The 22,057-nt window shown below is 41.1% G+C and overlaps 1 protein-coding gene across 1 annotated transcript in view; it reads left to right on the top strand.

Annotated features, from left to right (window-relative positions):
- Window positions 1-2,148: 2,148 nt before the first annotated feature.
- Window positions 2,149-22,057, top strand: part of rxfp2a (relaxin family peptide receptor 2a) — a 39,693-nt gene continuing 19,784 nt past the window's right edge. The window contains exons 1-10 of the mRNA XM_041952426.1: window positions 2,149-2,233; window positions 8,075-8,218; window positions 10,141-10,224; window positions 13,328-13,433; window positions 14,899-14,970; window positions 17,165-17,236; window positions 18,376-18,447; window positions 19,385-19,456; window positions 19,760-19,834; window positions 20,479-20,550. Of these exons, the coding sequence (XP_041808360.1) occupies window positions 2,149-2,233; window positions 8,075-8,218; window positions 10,141-10,224; window positions 13,328-13,433; window positions 14,899-14,970; window positions 17,165-17,236; window positions 18,376-18,447; window positions 19,385-19,456; window positions 19,760-19,834; window positions 20,479-20,550 (854 nt within the window). The remainder of the gene's footprint in view (window positions 2,234-8,074; window positions 8,219-10,140; window positions 10,225-13,327; window positions 13,434-14,898; window positions 14,971-17,164; window positions 17,237-18,375; window positions 18,448-19,384; window positions 19,457-19,759; window positions 19,835-20,478; window positions 20,551-22,057) is intronic.

The raw sequence follows: 22,057 nt of genomic DNA, 5'->3' as shown, positions 1-22,057 counted from the left end.
GGCTAAATATTTAGACTTTACATTTATATGTCTGTCAAGTATTTTCATGGAGAGGCCTTTTTGATGTTTTCTGCTTACTTTTGATAGCAGTCTGTAACTCAGGAAGTCGAAATATAAGATTAAAAGGTTCTGCAAAATCTAATCTTGAGTTCAGAGGAAGATTACAGAAACAGGGAGCATCTGACCCCCCAGCCAGGAGGACTTCTACCTGTCTCTGATTATGGTCTTGCTGCTTGGCTTCCATAGTGATTTATATAATTTGTGTGAGGCCTGGTCTGCCAGAGAGCAGATGATCCACCATCTAAACCTTGAATCGAGGGTAGCCAAAAGAAGAAGACTAGTGATTCATATTTTTTGCGTGTATGTAGCTTTTTATGTTGACGTATGTATAAGTGTGTGTCACATGTTTCATTTACTGCCTGATAACATGTGTTGTCATGTTTAGAACAGAGTTCTATTAATGTTCTGCACGTTCTTGCTCTCTGTGCTGTGTATTAAATGCTTCTGTGTCACGTGTTTTAATCATGTGCAGTGTTCCAATTCACCTTTTGTTAGGGTTCCCAAAAGGCCGGCAGCAACTCTAGGCCCTCAAAGCAAACAGTGAGCAACGGCGAAACATGTGTTCAGCGTTTCTGTGTACTGCAGCTACAGCCCTGCTGCTGCTGCTGCTGCTGCTGCTGCTGCTGCTGCTGCTGCTGCTGGACTAACTGCTCGGTGTCTTACTTTGTCAGAAAGTGAATGAAAACTGTTTGTTTGGATGGCACCATGCTCTCACATCAATAAATCATTTTCATTTTTGTCTCTCTCTCATGACCTTTGCACTGTTTTAAAACTTCCTTCTGTGGAACTCAACTAAATCTGCATGCCACGCCATGCAAAACAATTACACTTTAAAATAACATCTACAAATGAAATGAAATGATTTTTTTTTTCAACTAGTGTCAATGAGATGTAACGCAAGTATGTAAAAGGCAAATGTCTCCAATTATTTCCAATAAAACTAAACTTGTTTTCAAGGCGTAAATGCCTGAAATCCACTTTTTTTCCAGTTTGAACAGTTGTGTTTGTGGTGAAATGTAAAATGTTAATGATCTGAACATCTTCCATCTTCTGTTTTCTGGCTTTGGCACCTGGTAAAATTGTTTCATCTCTGTTTTCCTTCCTGTAAATCTTTGCGATCCTGTCTATCTATACAGCTGCTCCATGAAAAACAAAGCTTGGCAGGAGGAGGGAGGATTATCTTAACAGAAAAACTGGAAACGTGGATGTGTCATATCTCGTTTGTTTAATCTGAACAAAAAAGGACAAGATATGGATTTGATGGACTATTTCCTGTCCGTGGACAGTGACTTCCTCGACCTCCCTGAGTTAACTGGCTGGTAACTCCTGCTTCCTGTCTTTAAGATAAGCTAAGATAAGATAACTTGGACCTAGATGTAAATGAGAGTGGTAGCAATTTTCTCATGTCACTCTAAAATAAGTGCATTGTTTAGATTAAACAGTAACTAAATATAAAAAAGTAGGCTACTGAAACATAAGCCCACAATAAATTCATTGTTGAATAGAGGAATTAGTCCAATCTAATCCTGCTTTGTCAGTTCTGATCCTTCATGTGCAAAAGAAAAAAACATACTGCATAAAAAATGTAGTTAAGAAATATAAGAGGCACAAGTCACAGAGATTGACCTCCTCTGTGCTGCCATCACATCCAGTGGCCTTAAAGTCACAGGAGCCGACAGGGCTGCAGTCCAGCAGGTATCCTGCACAGGTGCGCAGGTGGGTGGATGCAGCAGTCTGTGCCGGGTGACTGAGCCTCAGCAGCCTCGGACTGTGAAGGAAACGATGTGGCAAGAATAAAAAGGAGGCACCAAGAATGAAGAGTTTTTTTTAATGGAGAGAGAGAGAGAGAGAGAGAGAGATGGTGGCTTTCAGCAGAGTCCTCAGAGAGCTCCGGTGAGGAGAGGACGTGCGCGCCGAGCTGTCCACGTTCATCTCCGCTAGTTCAGCCGATTCCTCTGAAGGCGCAGTTCACCTCTTCGGTCGCTTTATGTCTTTACGTTTATGCTCTAACACTCTGACTGAGACTTCTGCCGGACTCACGGGGTACACCTGTCGTGGATCGGTCCGAGGCTTTGCAGCCGGGGCGACATGAGCGCAGGAAAACGTCCGAGCCTCAGGATGGACGTACCTGTCATCATCTTGCTCATCCACCTGACCCATACCGAGATGAGAGGTAAAGACAAATGCGGGTGGTGGGAGGTTATATGAATTAGACCCTCTTTTTAAGAACAAGTGTTTTTGTGCTGCTGCATTGCTGGAGTCTTTCTGTATTTATCTCTTATGACTAGGATTATTCATATTATTGTTATAATTCATTTGTCTTACTTTTATCACAAGATTTTCTTTTCAATCACAAGTTGTTCAAGGTGCTTGTGGGAATTGAGACCCACAGCGGAAGAAACAGGTGTGCAGAACAGTAATTTAACACTTTAAACTGTCTTAATGAATCAATATTAACTCCTCAAGTTTTAAAACCCTCAGCTGGCCCTGTGAACATGATTATGACTTACACACTGATGTGTTTATGTTGTTGTTGTTTCAGTGGGTTGAGGACTCTGAAAGGATTTACTGAGAATTCACCAAAGCAGAGGTCTGTTTGCTAATTAAAATTACTTTGTTCATTGCTCTTCATTACCACCACGGGGAAATCAAATTTACCACAACAAGACATCATGCATCAGTCAGCAAACAGCAAATAATACACAACCTCCACACCGCAGCAATGATTTCAGTGCCTCTCAGCTTCATCTCATTACCTCAGTCAGGAACGTTTTGAGCTTATTTACAGAATTGATTACACATTTTCCTGAATGAATTTGACAAAAATTCATAAAATCTGTCCCACTAAGGTGACAGAAGAGATTGTTATTCTAGTATCTAGGGATGATGTGGTGTCATGTGGTGTGAGACGTGGACTAATGGTAATTAGGAAAAGGCCCCCTCGACATTAAGCTTTTGAGGTAATGCATTGAGACGGTGTAATCCCTGTCAAATAACAACAGATAACACAAGGTGTGCAGACATCTGTCAGATCAAGTCTTTTTTTGGAACAGGGAATTTCCAGTGTTGAGACAGCAGAGACTCCAGTGCAGCAGAAACAGAGGAGGATCAGGATTCGGCCAACCATTAAGATGATTTGAGGATGATATTCGCGGCGTTGCTCGGTGAATAGATACAGTTGTGATGAGCGCCCAGATGTGATGCAGTGATGACGCATCTTCCAGACTGGGGGACCAAAGAGGCCGACATCATGTCAGTTTGATCATTTCTTGTTTTCAGCCTCCATGTGTGAAGGTTCTTTGCCTCAGAGAGAGGCGACAGGTCAAACCCAGTGTTGGTGGAAGCTTTGTCAGACAGTCTATTATGGAAGTGCTTGTCACCCACTAATTTATATTAAGTGGGCTGCAGAGGGGAATCTCTGTTTACAGCTCAACACATCAGCACCTGTGCCACCTATAGGACATGAAAGTTACAGCAGGACAGTGTGAAAGTGCGTGCAGGTGTGTGCTTGCAACACAATTCAGTTTCTGGCTGCAATGAAACAAATGTCAGTGTGTGGAAATGTTGTCAACGAATTCATTTCTAAACACATGCAGTGGTCAAAATTTCTGTTACTGTGAATAGCTGAGTAGAAAGTGGACCAGCCTCCAAAAGACACAAAGTTAAAGGTGAATTCTCTCCAGAATTTTAAGCAAGATTGATGCATTATTTTTGTCCTGTACAGCTGTAGAGGGAGGAAAAAGGACAGGAGCACCATGCAGACTTTTGACCACCCCAGGAGATTTGAGCTCTCAGGTAACGTTTACCAAGGTTTCAGACCTTAATTAGCTTGTTGGCAATCTGGCTTATTCACAGAAAGTAATAAATACCAGTCATGGGCTCCTCTAAGCAGCTGCCTAGCACTCTGAAAATGAAAATAATTGATGCCCACAGAGCAGGAGAAGGTAAAAGAAAAAAGAACTGCTTGTAGGATTGCTAGAAAGACAAATCAACCAGCCTGTTTGACTGAAAGCATGGAGCATCTAGCAGAGTCTGGAGTGGTGGTGCACTGTTCTACTGTGCGGCAACACATGCACAAATTTGAGCTTCATGGAAGATTTGTTAGAAGAAAACTTTCCTGTGTCCTCACCACAAAATTCAGAGTCAGATATTTGCAAAGGAAGACTGATGCACTTTGGAAACAACGACAAAGCTAAAATAGAACTTTTTGGCCACAATGAGCACACCAGGTTTTAAAAAACATTGACAGCAGAGGTAAAGTACAGACTCTCGTTTTTGACGGTGTTTACGTCCATGTTAGGCGAACTGTGTGGGAATGTTAATCACTCAGACTGAAGATCAGCATTTACTGCTAATCCAGTGTTCTGAAGAACAGAGCCGAAATGAAAATGTGTCATTGTGCAAACACTTACAGATCATGTCGTACTTTCAATCACACCTGTACAGTGTGGCGATAAAAAGAAACAAATGCACATTTAAGTAGAATTAAGTTTGAATTAGTTGAAATAAATTTTTTTGCTGCAGCACAGCATCGTTTTTTTCGGTGTCCAAGTTTCCTGAAAGATGTAATGGGATTTAGACTGGACTTTTACTATTTTGGAAGCTATTTTCATTTGGAAAATTTGAGTCACCACAAATTCAGCAGCATTTGCAGTGTTTATAAAACTTTAAGAAGGCAGATGATGGAGCTGGTGCGAGGACACAGATAGTCAAATCTCCACAGATCTAAATGTGAGCGTGTGTTCTGGTCTGGGCGTGGATTAAAAGAGCGAGTTGATTTACATGTTGCACTTGTCAAAGACCTGCTTTGGCCAATCAAAAGCAGCCTTTTGAAATGTTATGAGGACGTTGTGTTCAGGGGAACACTGGCTGTGTCCTGTGGTCAACATATCACAGTAGAGGTTGTTTGTTCATATAAAAACAACATGTCTAACAGCAGCTATAATTGAGATTTTCAAAAACAACGTATAAAATGACAGCATGAAAACAGTGTGAAAGAGGTTGCTTGTAGTGAGCCTATGGAGAAGGATTATGTGACTCTGCAGCTCTCCTCAGCTTTACTGAACTTTATGGTGAGTTTCAGCTCATTGTTCAGCCGTCTGCCAGCAGCTGCACTGTTTCGGTTCACTGCTGTCACAGCAGCAGGCAGCTGTCGACAGCTGAAGACCTCTGAAGCCCCGCTGCACACGACATGCTCATTACCAAGAAGACAGACAGAGTTTGTGACTAGCTGGTGAGCATTTAGCGGCAAAAGAGTCAGATGCATGTAAATAAGCTGTTTGTTAAGTTTGACATGTCAAATTAAAAAGTGATGACACTTCAATGTTGTGTTCACAGCCTGTTTCTGTTGTTCCCAAGAGACAAATATTTGGCATCCACTTATTTGGGTTCAAGCCCTGAGGGGCCCGGGTCAATCTCCTACTTCTTCTCCTTCCCATGATTATTACATGCTGCAGCCCAATTTGCCGTGAGCTGGAACGAGCTAGAAATATGAAACTGGGCCCAGTAAAGTGATGTGCATGTGCTACCTAAGAAATATGACCCCAGTGGCCCTGATGGTGGCGCTGTAATTACAGCCCAAAGGTGCAATTTTGGAAATGCCTAACCCCCGACACTGTAATGTGCAAAACTGTGATCAAAGCAGAACTCCTGAGTGCAATACTTGAGTTACATTTCAAAAAACATAATGACGCAGGAGTCACCAAACTCAATTCTTTATACCCGCTGTGTTTGTTTGTGGCTGGAGGTAGGAAGTATCGTTGCCAACCTCTTAAGATTCCAGCTATCAAAACGGCTAAAACATGGATACCTGCAGAAAATTAAATGTGTTTCCCAACAACAAAAATGAGCTATAGTAACCAGAAGAGGAGGTATATATAAAAAAAATCAATCAATACCACCACTGTAATCGTGCAACAAGGTAGGAGGATTAGATGTGGACTCTCTGTCATCTAAAGCTGTATTAGTAAATGATTTAATATCAGATTATAATATTGACTGAAACCTGGCTGTGTCATGAAGAGTATGTATGCAGCTTCTCCCCCAAGCTCTATTAATAATACTGATGTTCCTCAAGGCACCTGCAGAGGAGGTGGAGCTGCAGCCATTTTTGACTCAAGCCTATTAGTAAACCCTAAACTCAGTTATAATTCACTCAAAGGCCTTGGTCTTAGTCTTTCATACCAAACCAGTTTAGTTCTTAAAACAGATAAAGTAATTATTGTAGGTGAGTTTGATATTCATGTGGACGTCGATACTGGCTTCTGTCAAAGTGTGCAGAAACCCACTCGTTGTTTTAACCACAGTCTTGACCTTGTTCTGACATGTGGCACAGAAACAGAACATTTCACAATCTCTTCACAGAATTTTCTTTTATTGGACCATCATTTAATGACTTTTGAATTCCTATTGCCAGACTACATGCCAATAGGCAAAACTTTACTGCACTAGATGTGAATCTGATGTTGTATGTTATCTGTCATGGCTGTAGCTTTTCCACTGTTTGCCTCCCCTTCTGCTCAGAGTTCTTCTCTTCCCATTATGCTGCTGTATTTTCTGATATTTTTCTCTGTCTTGGCTTTAGACCCTTTTCTCAGCAGGCATTTGGTTCAAAGACAAGCGTACCTGTTAATAAAAACATTACTGATGGCCCAGTTTCATTAGGTGTCCCAGTTAATAATAATAACAAAGGTGTGGCTCACCTAAATTGTATGCAGCCATTAATGTTACCAATTTCGTCTCTCCCTGCTTTGACAAGTCAAGCTGTCTGGTGTGAAAAAGGTCTATTCCTCACCTGTCCACCAGGTGCCCTCACTGTGCTGCCCTGTCCTGCACACCTGTGACTCACCTCTTCATCAGCAGTAATCCTCTGCCCGCCTCCGCAGCTCTTCCTCATGATGGATTACTGTCTGATTGTAAAGAGGGGATGCATTCCTGTCAGTGCTGCACTTTACTTACCTGAAAAAATTGTTACCTGTATCTTCTGTTTTTGTATTTTTTTTCATCACTCTTCCAGGGGAGTACTCAATCAGGCTCACTGGTGGTTGCTGGTATGAACAGGTGGTGCTGATTGATCATGATTGTGATGTACTGTAGACTCTGTAGGATTTCAGGATATGCTGAAGTTTGTTTGGGCCTTGTGGTGCAGGTTTATAGATACAAACTCAAGTGTCGCATGTGCACAAACGGCAGCTTTAAATGTGCATAAAGATGTACACTTTCCACACAGAAACAACCAGAAACAGTGCGAGAAAGAGCTTTTAGGTTTCTTTGTTTAAGGTGTCAGTAGAAAGGTTATGAAAACTCCCCCTTCCAGATGGGAGCAGGGCCTTCGTGTTGCCTAATGATGAGGGATTTGTTTCAGGCTTGTTTTACAAGCAGACTGCAGTAAATGAACAGCCAGAAAAAGTCTTTACAATGGCTAACAAGTCTTGTGGCTGAACTCTGTTCTGGACTGTCAGATAAATTAATTCCCTGTTCAGTCACGCTGGTTTGAAACTTCTTTTGCCTGCATCAAAATATCAGATTCGAGTTAAGTGGTGGCACAGGACTTAAACAGTGGGCTAAATATAAAGAAGGTAAATCACTTTGTTCTGCAATTTCACAGCTATTACAGAGTTAAATGCTATAAAAATACTTGAACAGGTTAGATTAATAAGGCCCACCAGTAATGTCTCCTCATGCTAAACTGGGTTTTACCAACACATTAAAAGGCCCACTAAAGTTTATTAAATACCTGTAGTTATCACATGGCAGCAGGACCAAGTGATCAGAAAATTATAACAGGAAAATCATTAAACCTGAGTATTTTTTATTTCAATAGTGCCTCATTATCATATGTTTATATAAAGTAAGCTGCCCCAGTAATAACTTTCCTTCAAATTCTGGTGGCTTTCTACTCTACATCTTCACATACAGTGTCATATTCAATCCTAGTATTTCATTTGGAATTATGCATTACAACTGTTTGCTTTCACTCTATGTTATCTCACTCTTTCCTGCGTCTTTTCCTCAGAGCTGCTGGCCAGCTGGGCAGAAATAGAGACCGGATGCCCCCTCGGCCAGTTCCCGTGCGGGAACGTGAGCGAGTGCCTCCCCCAAGTTTTGCAGTGTAATGGACACAAAGACTGTCCCAATGGAGCTGACGAGCGGCGCTGTGGTAAGTCTGTGTACGAGAACTAGAACAGTGGTGTGAAATAAACATAGGGGCCTCAGTGAAGAGTCAAGATACAGAGATACTAATACTGTAGTTTCACATGAGGAGTGTTTTCCCCTGAAATAGCTCAATGAAATCCTTCAGTCTGGTACACAAATAATCCAGTGCCAGCTCTCACTGGTGATATGAGTCCCATCCCAGCAAAATAAACAGACTTCCTATAAAAAGCAATGAAAAAAAAGACAGCAACACAACCCTGCTTTAAAGACTGAAACCCAAGTCACTGCAGCTTCATTTGGAAACCATGCCTTTTTACAAAATACAGGAAGTTTTTTTCATCCACACAGGTGAAAGACAGAGAGCATCCAGCAAGTCCTTCAGACTGCATCATTATATCAATGACAACAAAACTAGAAATCCTCATTTAACGCCACCAGGCAACGGGTTAAAGTAATGTGTGTAATTGTTAAGTGAACAAATACACTGCTTGTACACTGCAGGACTCCATGTCCAATTATTTAAACTTGCACCCAGGGATTGTTTCAAGCAACTGCGCTTCATGGGACTGTCATTCATAGGAAAGGCCAGGTGATGCACATTTCAAAGTGAAATCTCCCCAAACCTTGTCCCAGCAATCAGCAGTGTGGGCTCCTCTAAGCAGCTCCTGGTGCTCTGAAAATTCAAATAACTGATGGCCACAAAGCAGGACAAGACTAAAGAAAATAATAGCACATTGTTTTCAGGTAGTTGTTTCCTCAGTTTATTATGAACCCTGATGCATTATGGAAACAGTGCAGAATTTCATGAAAAGAACACCTCTCCAACTGTCAAGCATGGAGGATGGATTCATCATGATTGGGGCTTGTGTTGCAGCTAGTGGCACATGGAACATTTCACTGCTGGAGGGAAGAATGGATTCAATTGAATACCAGGAAATTGTGGAAGTAAACATTACACCATCTGTGAAAAAAGATGAGGAGAAGATGACTGACAGGATAATGATCCTTAGCACACCTCAAAATCCACAATGGACTACCTCAACAATCTCTCAGAACTAGAATCCTTTTGAAAGGAAAACTGGATGAAAATCTCACAAACAAGAACTGAAAGACTCAGAATAAAAGCAATCTCTCTCTCAACAAGCAAGAATGTTGCCACTCTCTGTCTGTTAGTGTCATATGTAAAAGATATTGAGAATGAACCATTTTCATTTAATATAACTCCTTATACCATTTGCATCCTCATCATTCATTGAAGACATGACTGTTTTTCTTTTAATTTAATATACTAGATTAGATACTGATAAATTACAGATAAAACACTGATAAAGAGAGGGAGTGGGGGTGCTATGACACATTATTGCTTTTATAGCACAATTTTTAGAGTTGACACTTATGATTAGCTGTTGAGGATAAGGATCAGAAGTGGTAACTTCAAGTTACAACTTCAAGATGGATGTGATGTGGAGCAGGACTTTGGATGAGCTCAGTTAAAGGACCCGTGAATGCTGAGTGGGGTAGATGTGGGCTGCATTGGTCTGGCACTGAACTGAGAGCTGACAGAAGCAGAACAGGTTTAAAGTTTGACAACGACAAGATGATTGGCCCACAGAGGTTGTCACAAAAACTGATTGGCTGAACTGAAAGTGGGGTCAGCCAGTCAGCTGATCGAGTTGAAAGCAGATCAAAGGAAGAGGCAGAGATGTTAATCAGGAAAGAGCTGTCGCTGAGATGACTAACTGGGAGAACCGTCTTTGACACCTCAGTGCTGGTGAAGCTTTCTCATCCAGTACTGAGCTGTGCCTGCCACATATCCTTAGCCAATCATTTCCCAGTGAAATCAGCACCATCCAGCCGATTCGTCATCCCTGGATTTTATCTGTCTGCAGTGTATAGATAACTATTGTTACTTGTTTGGCTTTGCAGGGGACAACATCGGATGGGCGGACTTATTTGGTCAAACAATACAGAATGCCAATCCTGTGGACCGGTACTTCCTGAATGACTGTCGTAAGTGTGTGCATATACACAGTATTTTTGTGCATTCAGACATTTATTAGTTGTTGCATAATGTTTTGTAGCTGCTTGGCAAAGTGTCGGGACACAACAGCTTTAATGTAACAACAAAAGACACAATTCTAATTCTAACTGCCTCTCCCTCCTTATATTTTTGCAGCTTTCACGGCACAGCTTAATGTACATTCGTAGCAAGTGACTGCCAGAGCAGAGACATGAGGCAAAGGAGATGGGAGGACAGGATAACATCATCATTTCAGCTTTTGATGTCACCCAGCAAAGACAGCAGAGTCTGTAATTGTCTCTAATGTGTTAGAGTGTTGATGAGCTTAAAGACAAATTTCCACACTGTGAACAATGTAGCTGAAATTTTTAGTCAATGACTCAAACGTTAACTCACAAGAAAATAATCCACAACAATTTTGATTGTGATCATAAATCCATAGATCTTAGAACTCATTGGGATTATTTTTATGGACTAAATGAATCTAATTGAAAAAGTAGAAATGCTTTTCATATCATCACTGATGAAGAACCTGTATTTATTGTGCATCCATCACAATGTTGTCATTATTATTATTATTATTATTATTAATAATAATAATAATAATAATAATAATTACGCTCTGGTTCTTTCTTTGTATTTGTTAGTTTGTTGTGTTTCGAGCCGTCCCTCTCTGATACAGTGCAGTCAGTAGGAAGTGTCAAACATCGGTAAATCTAGTGGTCAGAGTTTTTCTCCACTTTTCATGCAGTTGGGAGGTTTTTCTGAACTTCTCGTTGGAGAAGCAGCAGCTCTGTTTGGGATTTGCAGGAGACGCAGACGGGGGAACGTTAAGAGGAGACAGAGCTCCCGCTTTACATCTGGCCAATGTCTGCTCTGATAAATGTGATGGACAAACTGCTGCTCCTGAACAGAACAAACACAGACTTGCCACCCTGTGCTTTATTGAAACCACACACTGTGTTACACCTACTTCAAGCGGAGCTTTTGGGGAACACCAATGTTGAACAAATCATGCAGCCTTCACCCAGAGACAATATTCATAAAGTGTTTACTATTGTTTTTTCTGTCAGGCCTGCTTTAGTTCACTTCAATTTAAGTGTGTTTCCAACACATTGTTGCTGTACAGTGCCACCTGGCACTGTGCAGCTGTTCTGGAAAGTAATCAGAGAACTTGGCACACATTATGCCCTTCACTCTGTTTACTCAGAGACATTTCAACAATCAGCATGAACAACTCAGACGGCGAGGTGGGGGGGTGTGGAGGGGGGATGAGAGGGGAGAGCTAGGAGGGGCGGAGAGAGGGAGGGGTGATGGAGACGGCGGGGAGGGTGGAGGGAGGGCGGAGAGGTAGCAGGGGGAGGAAGAGGGAGCTGCAGTTATATGACCTGAGCCAATCAACCAGCAGCCTCCTCCACCCTGCTGTCGGAGTCACACAACTTCTTCACAACCTCTGCCACCAGCTCAAAGAAGCCTTCTTCTCCTCCTCCTCCTTTTCCTTCTTCTTCTCCTGCCTCTTGTCTCCTTCACTTTTGTTGTTTTCCTCTGTTTTCTGTCCAGTCTTGAAGAACCTGAAGCGACCCTTCTTCTCCTCCTTCAGGCAGGGGTCTTGCAGATCCTTCTTCTCATCCTCCTTCTGTTTGAGTTTGGTCCTCAAGCCTTGTTGTTTCTTAGCCGCTCCTCTCTAAACTCCTCCTGCACAATGTTGGACATGGTCTGCCAAGCTTCGTCGCTCTGGAGAAATTCAGCCGTGGCTCTCTGGAGGTCATTCATGGCCTGAGAGAGACTCTCCTCCTCGTCCTGTTGTTCTGTTTCCATGATTTCCTTCTTGTCCTTTTGCTTTTTGGAAACCTTTTCCTGTCCAGTCTTGACCCACTTGATTAGGGAGAAGAACCTCTTCTTCGCTTCTTTTCTTCTTCCAGTTCTTTGACTCTCGTCTTTGAGCTCTGTTCTTTCTTGGCCAGCTCCTCTCTAAGGTCCTCCTGCAGAGCGTTATATTCGGTCTGCCAAGCTTTGTTGCTCTGTTGCTGGACAGGTTGTCTGTGGCCTCTTTGAGTTTGAGAGAGAGAGAGTCTTTCTCCGTCTTGAGAGCCAGGATTTCCTGGTCTCTCTGGTAGACCACCTGGTTCACTGTCGTCCTTAGTTCATTCTGAAATGCGACGCTCTTGTCGTTCTGCAGCTTCATCCTGAAGAGCTCAGCGCTTTGGACTTGGGCGTTCTCTGCCAGCCCTTCTCTTGGATTCGAGACTTTTCTTGAGGGAGGAGATCTGAGACTCATACTCTGTGATGATCTTGTGGGTCTTCGCTCATTCATCTATAAACTCCCTCTCCCTGACCCCCTAGAAGCCCTTCCAGTCTGCCTACTTCCAGGCTTATGTCGAACACCCAGTGGCAAAACTCCTCTTTGTCTTCATGCCATTCATTCATTGTCTTCCTATAGTGAATCACATCAGTATTAAGTGAGTGGTTCGCAAACTGATAACATTCAAGTTGACCTAGCAGGCGGTGCAATTCTGTGGCAGGTACTTGACGGTCCTTAAGCTCAAGTTGACCCGTCTTGGCTGGGCTGCTTCTTTGGGCCATTGCGCTGTCTGAAGTAGACTGCACTTGTCTATCGTAGTCAACTGTACTTATCTGTTGTGGACTGTCGTTGTCTGTAGTGGACGACATTTGTCTTAAGCACACTGTATTTGTCTGTTGTAGACATAGTTGTCTGTTGTGGACTGTAGTTCTCTATGGACGATCGTCTCTGTAGTGGATCCTACGTGACTGTGGTACATAACACGCTAAAGTTCCCCATAGTTCTTTCTTTCTTTTTTTTTTAATAACTTGTCCAAATAACTAAGTCCAAATGGAAAAAAAAACAACAACAAACACCAACAGAACAACATAAGGAAAACAAAAACAACAGTAAGAACAGTGAATACATTCGGGCCAGTTAAGTGAATTTCACAGGGAATATCAGAACAGGGTTACTGATGCTGCTGTGTGTGTGTGTGTGTGTGTGTGTGTGTGTGTGTGTGTGTGTGTGTGTGTGTGTGTGTGTGTGTGTGTGTGTGTGTGTGTGTGTGTGTGTGTGTGTGTGTTTTACAGTTTTACAGGAGTATCCAGAGAGTTGTGGCTGTATACAGACAGATGTTGAGTGTGTGGGAGTCAACCTGCAAGATGTTCCTCTCCTCTCTCCAAATGTGACCTGGCTGTAAGTGTCCTACCTGTAATGACTGTGTGTGTGTGCATGTGTTTCTTTAATGCTTTTACCAATTAGAGTTTAAATTGAGAAGTCTTCACGGTCCACGTTTCCTCAAGAAGCTATTTCAGGTCAGGACTTGGCTTCAGCAGGATTTCTTTCGCTGACTGTTCTTAAATGATCAGGAATCACTGATATGTTTAGATTTCATTCGCCATTTGTTGGATTTTGATCTCAGCTGTTTTTGCATTCTTAACCATTGCTTTTTGTGCCTGTCTTTTAGCATCTCTTTTTCTCTTTCAAGTCTAAGCCACAGGTTCAACAGCTGTGTGCGTAAAGAAAGTCAGAAAGTCTGCTGGCGTTTGTAATGTGTCACCTCAAAGACTCCACAGAGCAGTCTCAAAGCAATCCGATGCTTTTCTGATGACAAACCTGATGCACTGTTTGACTTTTGGTGATTCGGTTTTAGATAAGAGCAATTAAATTTCCTAGTCCCCCACAATCTCTGAAAAGAAAGCCTGACATTTTTGGTAAATATGCCTTTCCGCTGGTTGCCTGGCAACGTCAGCGTCATCAGTTCCATCATTTGTCCCAGTAAGCCATGTCAGTGAACCAGCATGCCCAATACTAGCACCCTGGAGCCAGCTTTCTGAAATACAGTGAAGTTGCTTTTAATGTCATCAATTACACCGGTGTGTTTCTGAGCTTTGGAGGCTTTCACCCTCACTGGAGTAAAAAAGATTCCCCACTGCTGAAGACACTGACACATGCTGTAGTGTTCCTTCATTCACCTCTGTTTCACCTTCTCTGCATCTGACAACTCGGTCTCTCAGGAAGAAGCCTCACACTACCAATTGCTCTGTTGCCTGAGAACCAGGAAAAATACTTTCCCATTACTTAGCGAGTAGATGTAAATGTCAGCGCTCTAAAAGAGTTGTGCATTTTTAACAATTTTATTAATTGCAGATTCATTAATTTCCACAAATTTAATGAAGTCCCCCTGTTTCTCCTGAACAACTGTTGCTGTGGAGTGGTAATCCATAAATTGACCTGTAGCCATTTGTTTCTCATTCTCTGCATCTTTAATGTTCACTCAATGTTCTCATTAGATATTCGACCAAAGATGGTTTATGTGAATTTAAATGTAAGCCTGTGTGTGCATGTTTATGTGGACACGTGGGGTGTATTTAAGCTTTTGCTGGGCCATTTTTCTCCTCCTTATCCTGTAGTAACATTTTCAGATTACCAGACAGTGAACCTTTATAATTTTTCAAGTGCCTACTCTAACAGATGGTACATCTGTGACTGAATGCAATGCCGGGAACTCTTGAAAAGCCATTTCTGAATAAACAGCATCAATTTTTGTGCCTGTTCTTTGTGCGTAATGCTTCAGACCTTTCATCCTTTCTCGCTGTCTGTTTATGCATAATGTGCGTTGTGTTTTTCTAACTGTGGCATTTCAATGTTTCTGTCATAGGTCACTGAGGAGCAATGAGATCCGAGTGCTGTCTGATTTTGTTTTCTCAGAATACTCTGCCCTTGAGAGACTGTGAGTATTTTTATGCTGCTTTCCACATCCTCACAATATACTCTTCCATATGTACAGTTGTGCTTGTAGATTTACATTAAGAATGGGACCTGTCCCATTCTTATTAAAACAGCAGTGATCAGTCAAAACACTTTCTTTTATTTTTTTATGGGATTCAAATTAAACTAAAAGGCATCACAAAATGGCACAAATACAATACTGAGATGCTCCCCGTTCAAAAGTTTACAGGTGTGAAGCACCCTTTAGCATCTTTGTATTGCATTCTTTTGTTTTCTCAGCTTTTAAAACAGCCCATTCTTCTTGGCAAAACGACTCCAGATGCTGCAAATTCTTGGGTTGTCTTGCATGAACTATGCATTTGAGATTTCGGCAAAGTGACTCAGTGATATTGAGGTCAGAAGACTCTGATGGCCAACCCACCACCTGTAATAACTATGCAGTACGAAGATAATCATTTAAAGATTATATTGTGTAAATGCATGTGTGTATTGTGACACAACTGTATAAAAGCCGTAGAAGCTCTTTGCTAATGCAGTTTTTATCTGTTATTATTACCCCCCAATCATTTCTGGTGCCTTTTCACCTCAAAGTTGCGTCATCAAATCACGCACAAAAAAACATTACAAATATTAAACAGAAGCAAACTGCAGGACGCAAAGAGGCCCAGTTGTCACATCTAGACTCTCACCAACACGGACATACATATTTTTATAATATATTTTTTTTATAATATTTTTTAACAGAACTGGAGTTAAAACCTCTGTTGAACTAAAATTGATGTGTAAAGCAAAGGCTGTTGTTTTGTCCACCTTGTTGTGTCACCTGACATTATTCTGTATTTGTATTCAGACTTTAAAATATCTCGTTCCTGCTTGGTTTAAACTGCACATTTTAACTCCACCCACAAATCACAGTCTGGAGCAGAACGACACAGGCCTAAATTCTGGTTAGAATGATATGTATCTAAAGAAATTACACTTTTCTCAATACTGAAAAGGGCACAATAATGGACATTAAGTGGAAGACATTTGACATTTTTCTCATTGTCAAGCTCTCAGTGCATTTACCACCATCAGATTTAATTTCCATATGCTCTATATACAAATCGCTGCAGGAGTGGTTAACTTGAATGTCACTGACACAAAGCTGTTTTATCTTGGCACTTCAGAAGATCTCAACAAGACTTTGTTCTCGCTCTGTATTAGCTGAAGTGAAGTGGTAAAGTAAACTATCCCCTTCATCACTTCTATTTCCTCAGCTAAATGTTCCCACACAACACATCTCAGCATTTAACTGCATTTTATATGTCAAGCCTAGTGGATGTCACACAACACACCATGTTATATCGTCATTAATGGATGAGACTAGAAATGTAGTTTATGTCATTTGGCTCAAATAGTAAACTATAAATGGATGAGAAAATTGAAGCTCCAGTCCAGCATCTTTGTTTGAGAGGGTGTTGTCTAAGTACTTTCGTGGTCCATGTGTTCGGGCAATTTTGTTGTTTAGCCACAAATTGTGCATTGACATAGACACCTACCCCCTCCCCAGGAAACTCAACAGCCATTCACACCAAGAGCTAGGTGACCCTGATGACTCACATGATGGTCGGGGCAGAAAAACACCATCCTTTCACACCAGGACCCACCTATTGTTAGTCTATTGACCCATTAACACCCTGGCCCATGTGAACTTAATGACTCACATAATAGCCAGACGTGTCCAGGACCCTGCAAGAGGATAAATACCTGAAACTTCCCACCAGACAGGTTAGAACTTTAGAAGCCTTTTGGATGAGAGGCGAAGCGTCTTCTAGAACCTCAAACCATTTGGAAGAACCTTAAAATCTGCAGTATCTAGATTAATAATAGTGTCTAACTGATGGGGGGCACACACATTCACTAACATTTTCACTGTTTTAAAAGTTCATGGAAAGTTACACATTTCTAAAACTGAATCACAGATCAGAGGTCAGTAATTGTTGGCATAATTTGTTGATTATGATTGATTGTCCTCTGTGTGGTGATGTGGAGAATATGCAGATGAGGTTAATCCTGTCACTCCAAAGTGTGAGAGGGGAAAGAAATGACCATGCAGTGGATGATTATGATGATATCGCTCTAACAACAGGGTGCGACGGCTAAAGTGAAGTGTGAGTTTCGGATTCGTTATGATTACTGTTCTCTGTTCCCAGGTTTTTGCAAAACAACAGCCTCCAGTTCATATTCACACATGCCTTCAGCGGCCTGAACAATTTAAAGAGGTTGTAAGTACCCCGCTCACTTCATGAATGATGTTAATTGCTGTCAAATGAAGAATGGGCAGGAAATCAACTGATTGAAATGGGTTTGATTTGTTTTATTCATCAACTCAATTAACAGTTTGATACAATAGATGAAATTCAAGGACCTTTACAGAGTGTTTGAAATAAATGTCAGCATTCAGTGGTCCATTTCAGAACGACATGTATTATTGATGCATTAATGTGTACATCACTTCAGTGTTGCAGCTGGTCTAATTGGAGCTGATTTTTAACTATACATGCTGTCAGGTGGCTTATGAATTTCACTGAGGAATCAATGAAATTCTTATCATTAACTATAATAATACATCAGAATTTATTTGTTGATTAACTTTGTATTAGTGATCAGAGTCTGCAAAGTGAAACGTACACTTCCCTCTGAGTAGTAAAGTGTGTAAAGTGTAAAGTAGCATAAAATGGAAATATTCACAAAAAGTGAAAGTGAAAAGGATTTCTGCTGTTGCACTGTGCAAATTTGAGATTGGACTCACAGTTGAGATCAAAAATGAAAGGAATAAGAACAATATCAGGGAAGGCCAAGTGTACTCAGAATTCAGATTAACTAAAAATCTACTTAAGCTGTCCACCAATGTCAAACCAAAGTGAGGTTGTACTTGAGTAAGTTTGCTGAGGTCAGAAAACTTTGCTGTTGAGGATGTTATACAGGTTTTAGCCACACGACTAGTCCACATCTACACAGGCAGACATGTATCTTTTAAAACAGCTTTTTTCCATTAATCTGTTAATTATTTAGTCTATGAAATGCAAAAGATTGTGGAAAAACTGCTCATCAGAGCTTGTCTTGATCTGTCCAACATCCAAAACCCAAAAATATTCTGTTTACTATGATATTACGACAATGATCCTCACATTTGAGAAGCTGAAACAAGAGAGCATTCAGCCTTTTCTCACTATTATTGCTATTATAAACGATTAATTGTTAATTAAAATAGCTTTGACTAATTGATGAATCATCTAATTGTTTAAGCTCTACTGTGTCTCTGTATATATTTGTGCACTGTGTGGATCTTTAGAAATCAGTCAAACTACACTCGACAATGTATTTATTCATATTCATCTTCTCTTTCTCTGCTGTCTCTTAGGTTTCTCAGTGAGAACTTGATATCCTCCATTAGTCCTGGTGTGTTCAAGGACCTCCATCAGCTAGAGTGGCTGTGAGTGACACACACACACACCTACAGGAAGTTGTGTTGTGTAGTGTACTGTGGTTATCTATGAATGTAGATGGAAGGACGCTGTGTGACTGCTGAAATACACAAGATCACATTTAAAGACACACGTGATCGATCTGGCAGTCATTATGTGTCTATATGAGGTTGTTGTGCTCTTTTATGTGTTGTCTGGTTTTATTTTAAAAGTTTTAGATAACTGATCTTTTTATCCATACATGGATGTCCTTGTAGGCATCTGGAGTTTCCTTTCAGATTCTGATTTGTGGTTGAGGGTCCCTCCTGGAAGCAAATCCCCTCGATATGCTTAAATCACCTGGACAGGGTGGAGTGCTGGGAGAGCTGTTTTTATTTGTATCCATAGTGAGTCATTAATTACGTGCTGCTATGTCTTATTCTGTGTTTATGGTACACTATAGGTCACCAGTGAGTATATGGGTTGTAAAGGTGAACTGGACTGCTTTCAAGGAGTCGTTCCACATTTTGGGAATATGCTTATCCACTTTCTTGCCTACAGTTAGATGATAAGATTGATCCTGCTCCATCATCTATGTGGTAGATGTGAACCTACAACCAGGAGCTGGTTATCTTAAAGAATGGGAGTAGGGGAAACAACTTCCCTCTGTCTGAGAAAGTAAAAAGAAATTACTTACCAGCACCTCGCATTTTTGCTCATTATCATTTTATATCTCGTTATATTTTAGTCCAGTCGTCACAGTGACGTAGCCAGGCAACCAGCAGAGACTCCAGGAAGTAACTGCACCTGGCCAAGAAACAGTTACAGCACATTGTGCCCCAGAAATCTTGTTGTGTATAAAAATAAGCCTATTATGAACTATTCTTTTAATAACAATAAAAAAGACATTAATAAAGTTTGGTGAAATGATTGCACAATTTAGGTGGTTTGTTTTTTTTGTAACAGGATGTTGGATCATAACCCACTTAGCATCTTGTCCCAGGATGCTTTCATCGGGCTCCAGTCTCTCATGTACCTGTGAGTTGCGCTGTCTTTCTTCAAAATCTCTTCTGATTTCCAATCTCAGACTGGTGCATCAGTGCAGGATGTTCATGCAGTGAGATCAGCTGTTTTCTACCACAGTCACGGCTGTCGCGTTCATAATTCTGGTAATTTATCCTCATCAGTTATTCAGTTGTTTCTCTCTTTTTCAAAGCAAGCCACAGCTCTTTTATTTCCAGGTATACAAGCGTGTCGCCTCTGCTCTGTAATGACGTGAACTCCTGCTGTGTAGAATTTTAATGCCTGTTTTGCAGTAACATGTTTTCCTCCTCTCGTCAGATCCATGGTGGACACCTCGCTTCAGCAGCTTCCTCACCCGAGCTTCTGTCGGCACATGCCTGCCTTGGACTGGCTGTGAGTGTGCGCTGACTGTGTGCTTGTCTGTGTCGTGCACGTGCGTGATTCGGCCAATGTCTGTGCGCTACAGAATTTACCTGCCACATGTATGTGTGTGTGCATATGCTTGTGTAAGTGCATAAATTACAAATGAGGGTAGCAGATATGAGGATCAGATGAGTGGTCCTCCTGACGACATGAGAGGTGAAGTGTCCTCAGCTGATGTCACCACGGTCGGTCAGCTCGACCAATTATTTTCTGTCAGGGAGTGCTGACTGGAGAGCAGCCGCCAGATGAGTCTGATAACGACCTCGTGCTGTCTGTAGCTTTTATGACTTATCAGCACTCGTACACACTCCACTTATTTAACTGAACATAATTTAACTTATGTTTTTGTCATGTTCTTACCCTCCAACACAAACACCAGACAAATATTGCATTTTATTCCTACTTTAATATTCATTTGAAATAAACTTTTCCCAAATGTTTTTATTTATGTTCACACCCAACTTTCTTGGAGTCGGGGTTATCATAGAAGTAAATGTTTAATTTTGACAGGATCAAATGGACTCAGACAGCACTATACATATAGAGTATATTTACATGTGAACACCACCTGTGTTTCTACGTCTTCAACCCCTCCTGTTTTTTTCTGTTCTCAGGGATCTTGAGGGAAACCAGATTCAATCTCTCAACTACTCCATCTTGAAAAGCTGCAGCAAGCTTGAAGTTCTGTGAGTGTCCCACTTGAAACGTAATAAAGTCAAAATGCTTGAAACACAGCCGCTTTCAGCAGTTTACAATTTATTAGGCATGTTTACGTTACATTTAGAGAGCTTTTGAAATTTCCCAAAAGAGATGCTACAAATTAGGTGCTTGTGCGTTGGCGGGGATAAATGACATGAATAGGTTTCCCGTGTGTAGCTACATCAGACATCCACCCTACATCTACCATTTATTCAACAATGGTGTTTCTACCATCAATGATGCCATATTGTCTTTACACAATCAAGTTTTTCAATCATGTTGAGCTTTATTCAGTACAATATTAATTCTTACTACTCACCATGTTTGCAGTGTAATTACAGTTAATTATTTCTGAAAGAAAAAGCAGTTCACATTTTGATTCACTTTCACATCATTTGTTGGAAAGTTGGATGTATCTGACCTCTAGCGGACTGTGCCTCTGTCCATTTCAATAATAAATCCATTGCATCTTTAGGACCATGAGCCACACTAATCCAATTAAAACTGTCAGTCTTGGTAAATAGAATTTGTTGTGGACTAATTCATGGGAAGCTCAGCATATCTCTGGAGTCCTAGAGACTCTGTGGTGCATAAACTTAATCTAGTTTTCATGTTCCTCTTCTGTTTTTATATTTAGCATCAAGACAAAAATAAGGATTTATAGACTTCTGTCACATTTAATCAACTCTACTTCATCCTGATGCAGAGTTTGATATGGAGTATTAATGATCAAGACAAACCAGTTGAATTTGAACTGTGCATCCTTAAGAGATTAGAAAATCAATGTGAATTTTATTTCCAATTAAGATTTGCCTCTGCACCTATCTCAAACATGCACACAAGTATGCACACACACACACACACACACACACACACACACACACACACACACAGATGTGGGAAGACACAGAAGGGTAGCATGGATTTATGCATTGGCAGCAGCCTTTTGCACTACAGCAGCATGACAAAGTCCGGAGCAAGGGGCATTACAGTAATCATTTGTGACATTTTCAAGTCCCTCACATGACAAAGTGACCTGATTTGAACTGTATGCCTCAAGATAATTGGACAACCTTGTCACAATGACTATCAAAAGAAAAGAATACGAAACTACACCTAAATTATAGTCATCAGACGGAGAAAAATGTGTCCTGACTAGACTGAGACTCAATAATGTTCACAAAATAGAACAAAACAAAAGGATTTCAGATTTGGCATCATTCAAATGACAACGTGTAAAGACATTCAGCACTTAATGTCTGTCTGTCACTTAATTGCTGGTAGTCATAGTCTTCACTACACATGAGTCTGGACAGACACGGATGAAACCTGCAACTTCACTAGTTGGCGGAGACATGAAACTGTAAGCCGGTAACTCTCGTTTTACTGTGTACAACACAGAAACCTTTTCAGGCAGGATTGTTGGAGTTGAGTCAACATTTAGAGGAGCACAACTGGTAGCCATATATAGATCCTGCAACAAATGAACTGCCG

The sequence above is a fragment of the Chelmon rostratus genome, chromosome 14 (assembly GCF_017976325.1).
Source record: "Chelmon rostratus isolate fCheRos1 chromosome 14, fCheRos1.pri, whole genome shotgun sequence".
In the NCBI taxonomy this organism is placed as follows: domain Eukaryota; kingdom Metazoa; phylum Chordata; class Actinopteri; order Chaetodontiformes; family Chaetodontidae; genus Chelmon; species Chelmon rostratus.
This window is presented reverse-complemented; position numbering and strand designations above follow the sequence as displayed.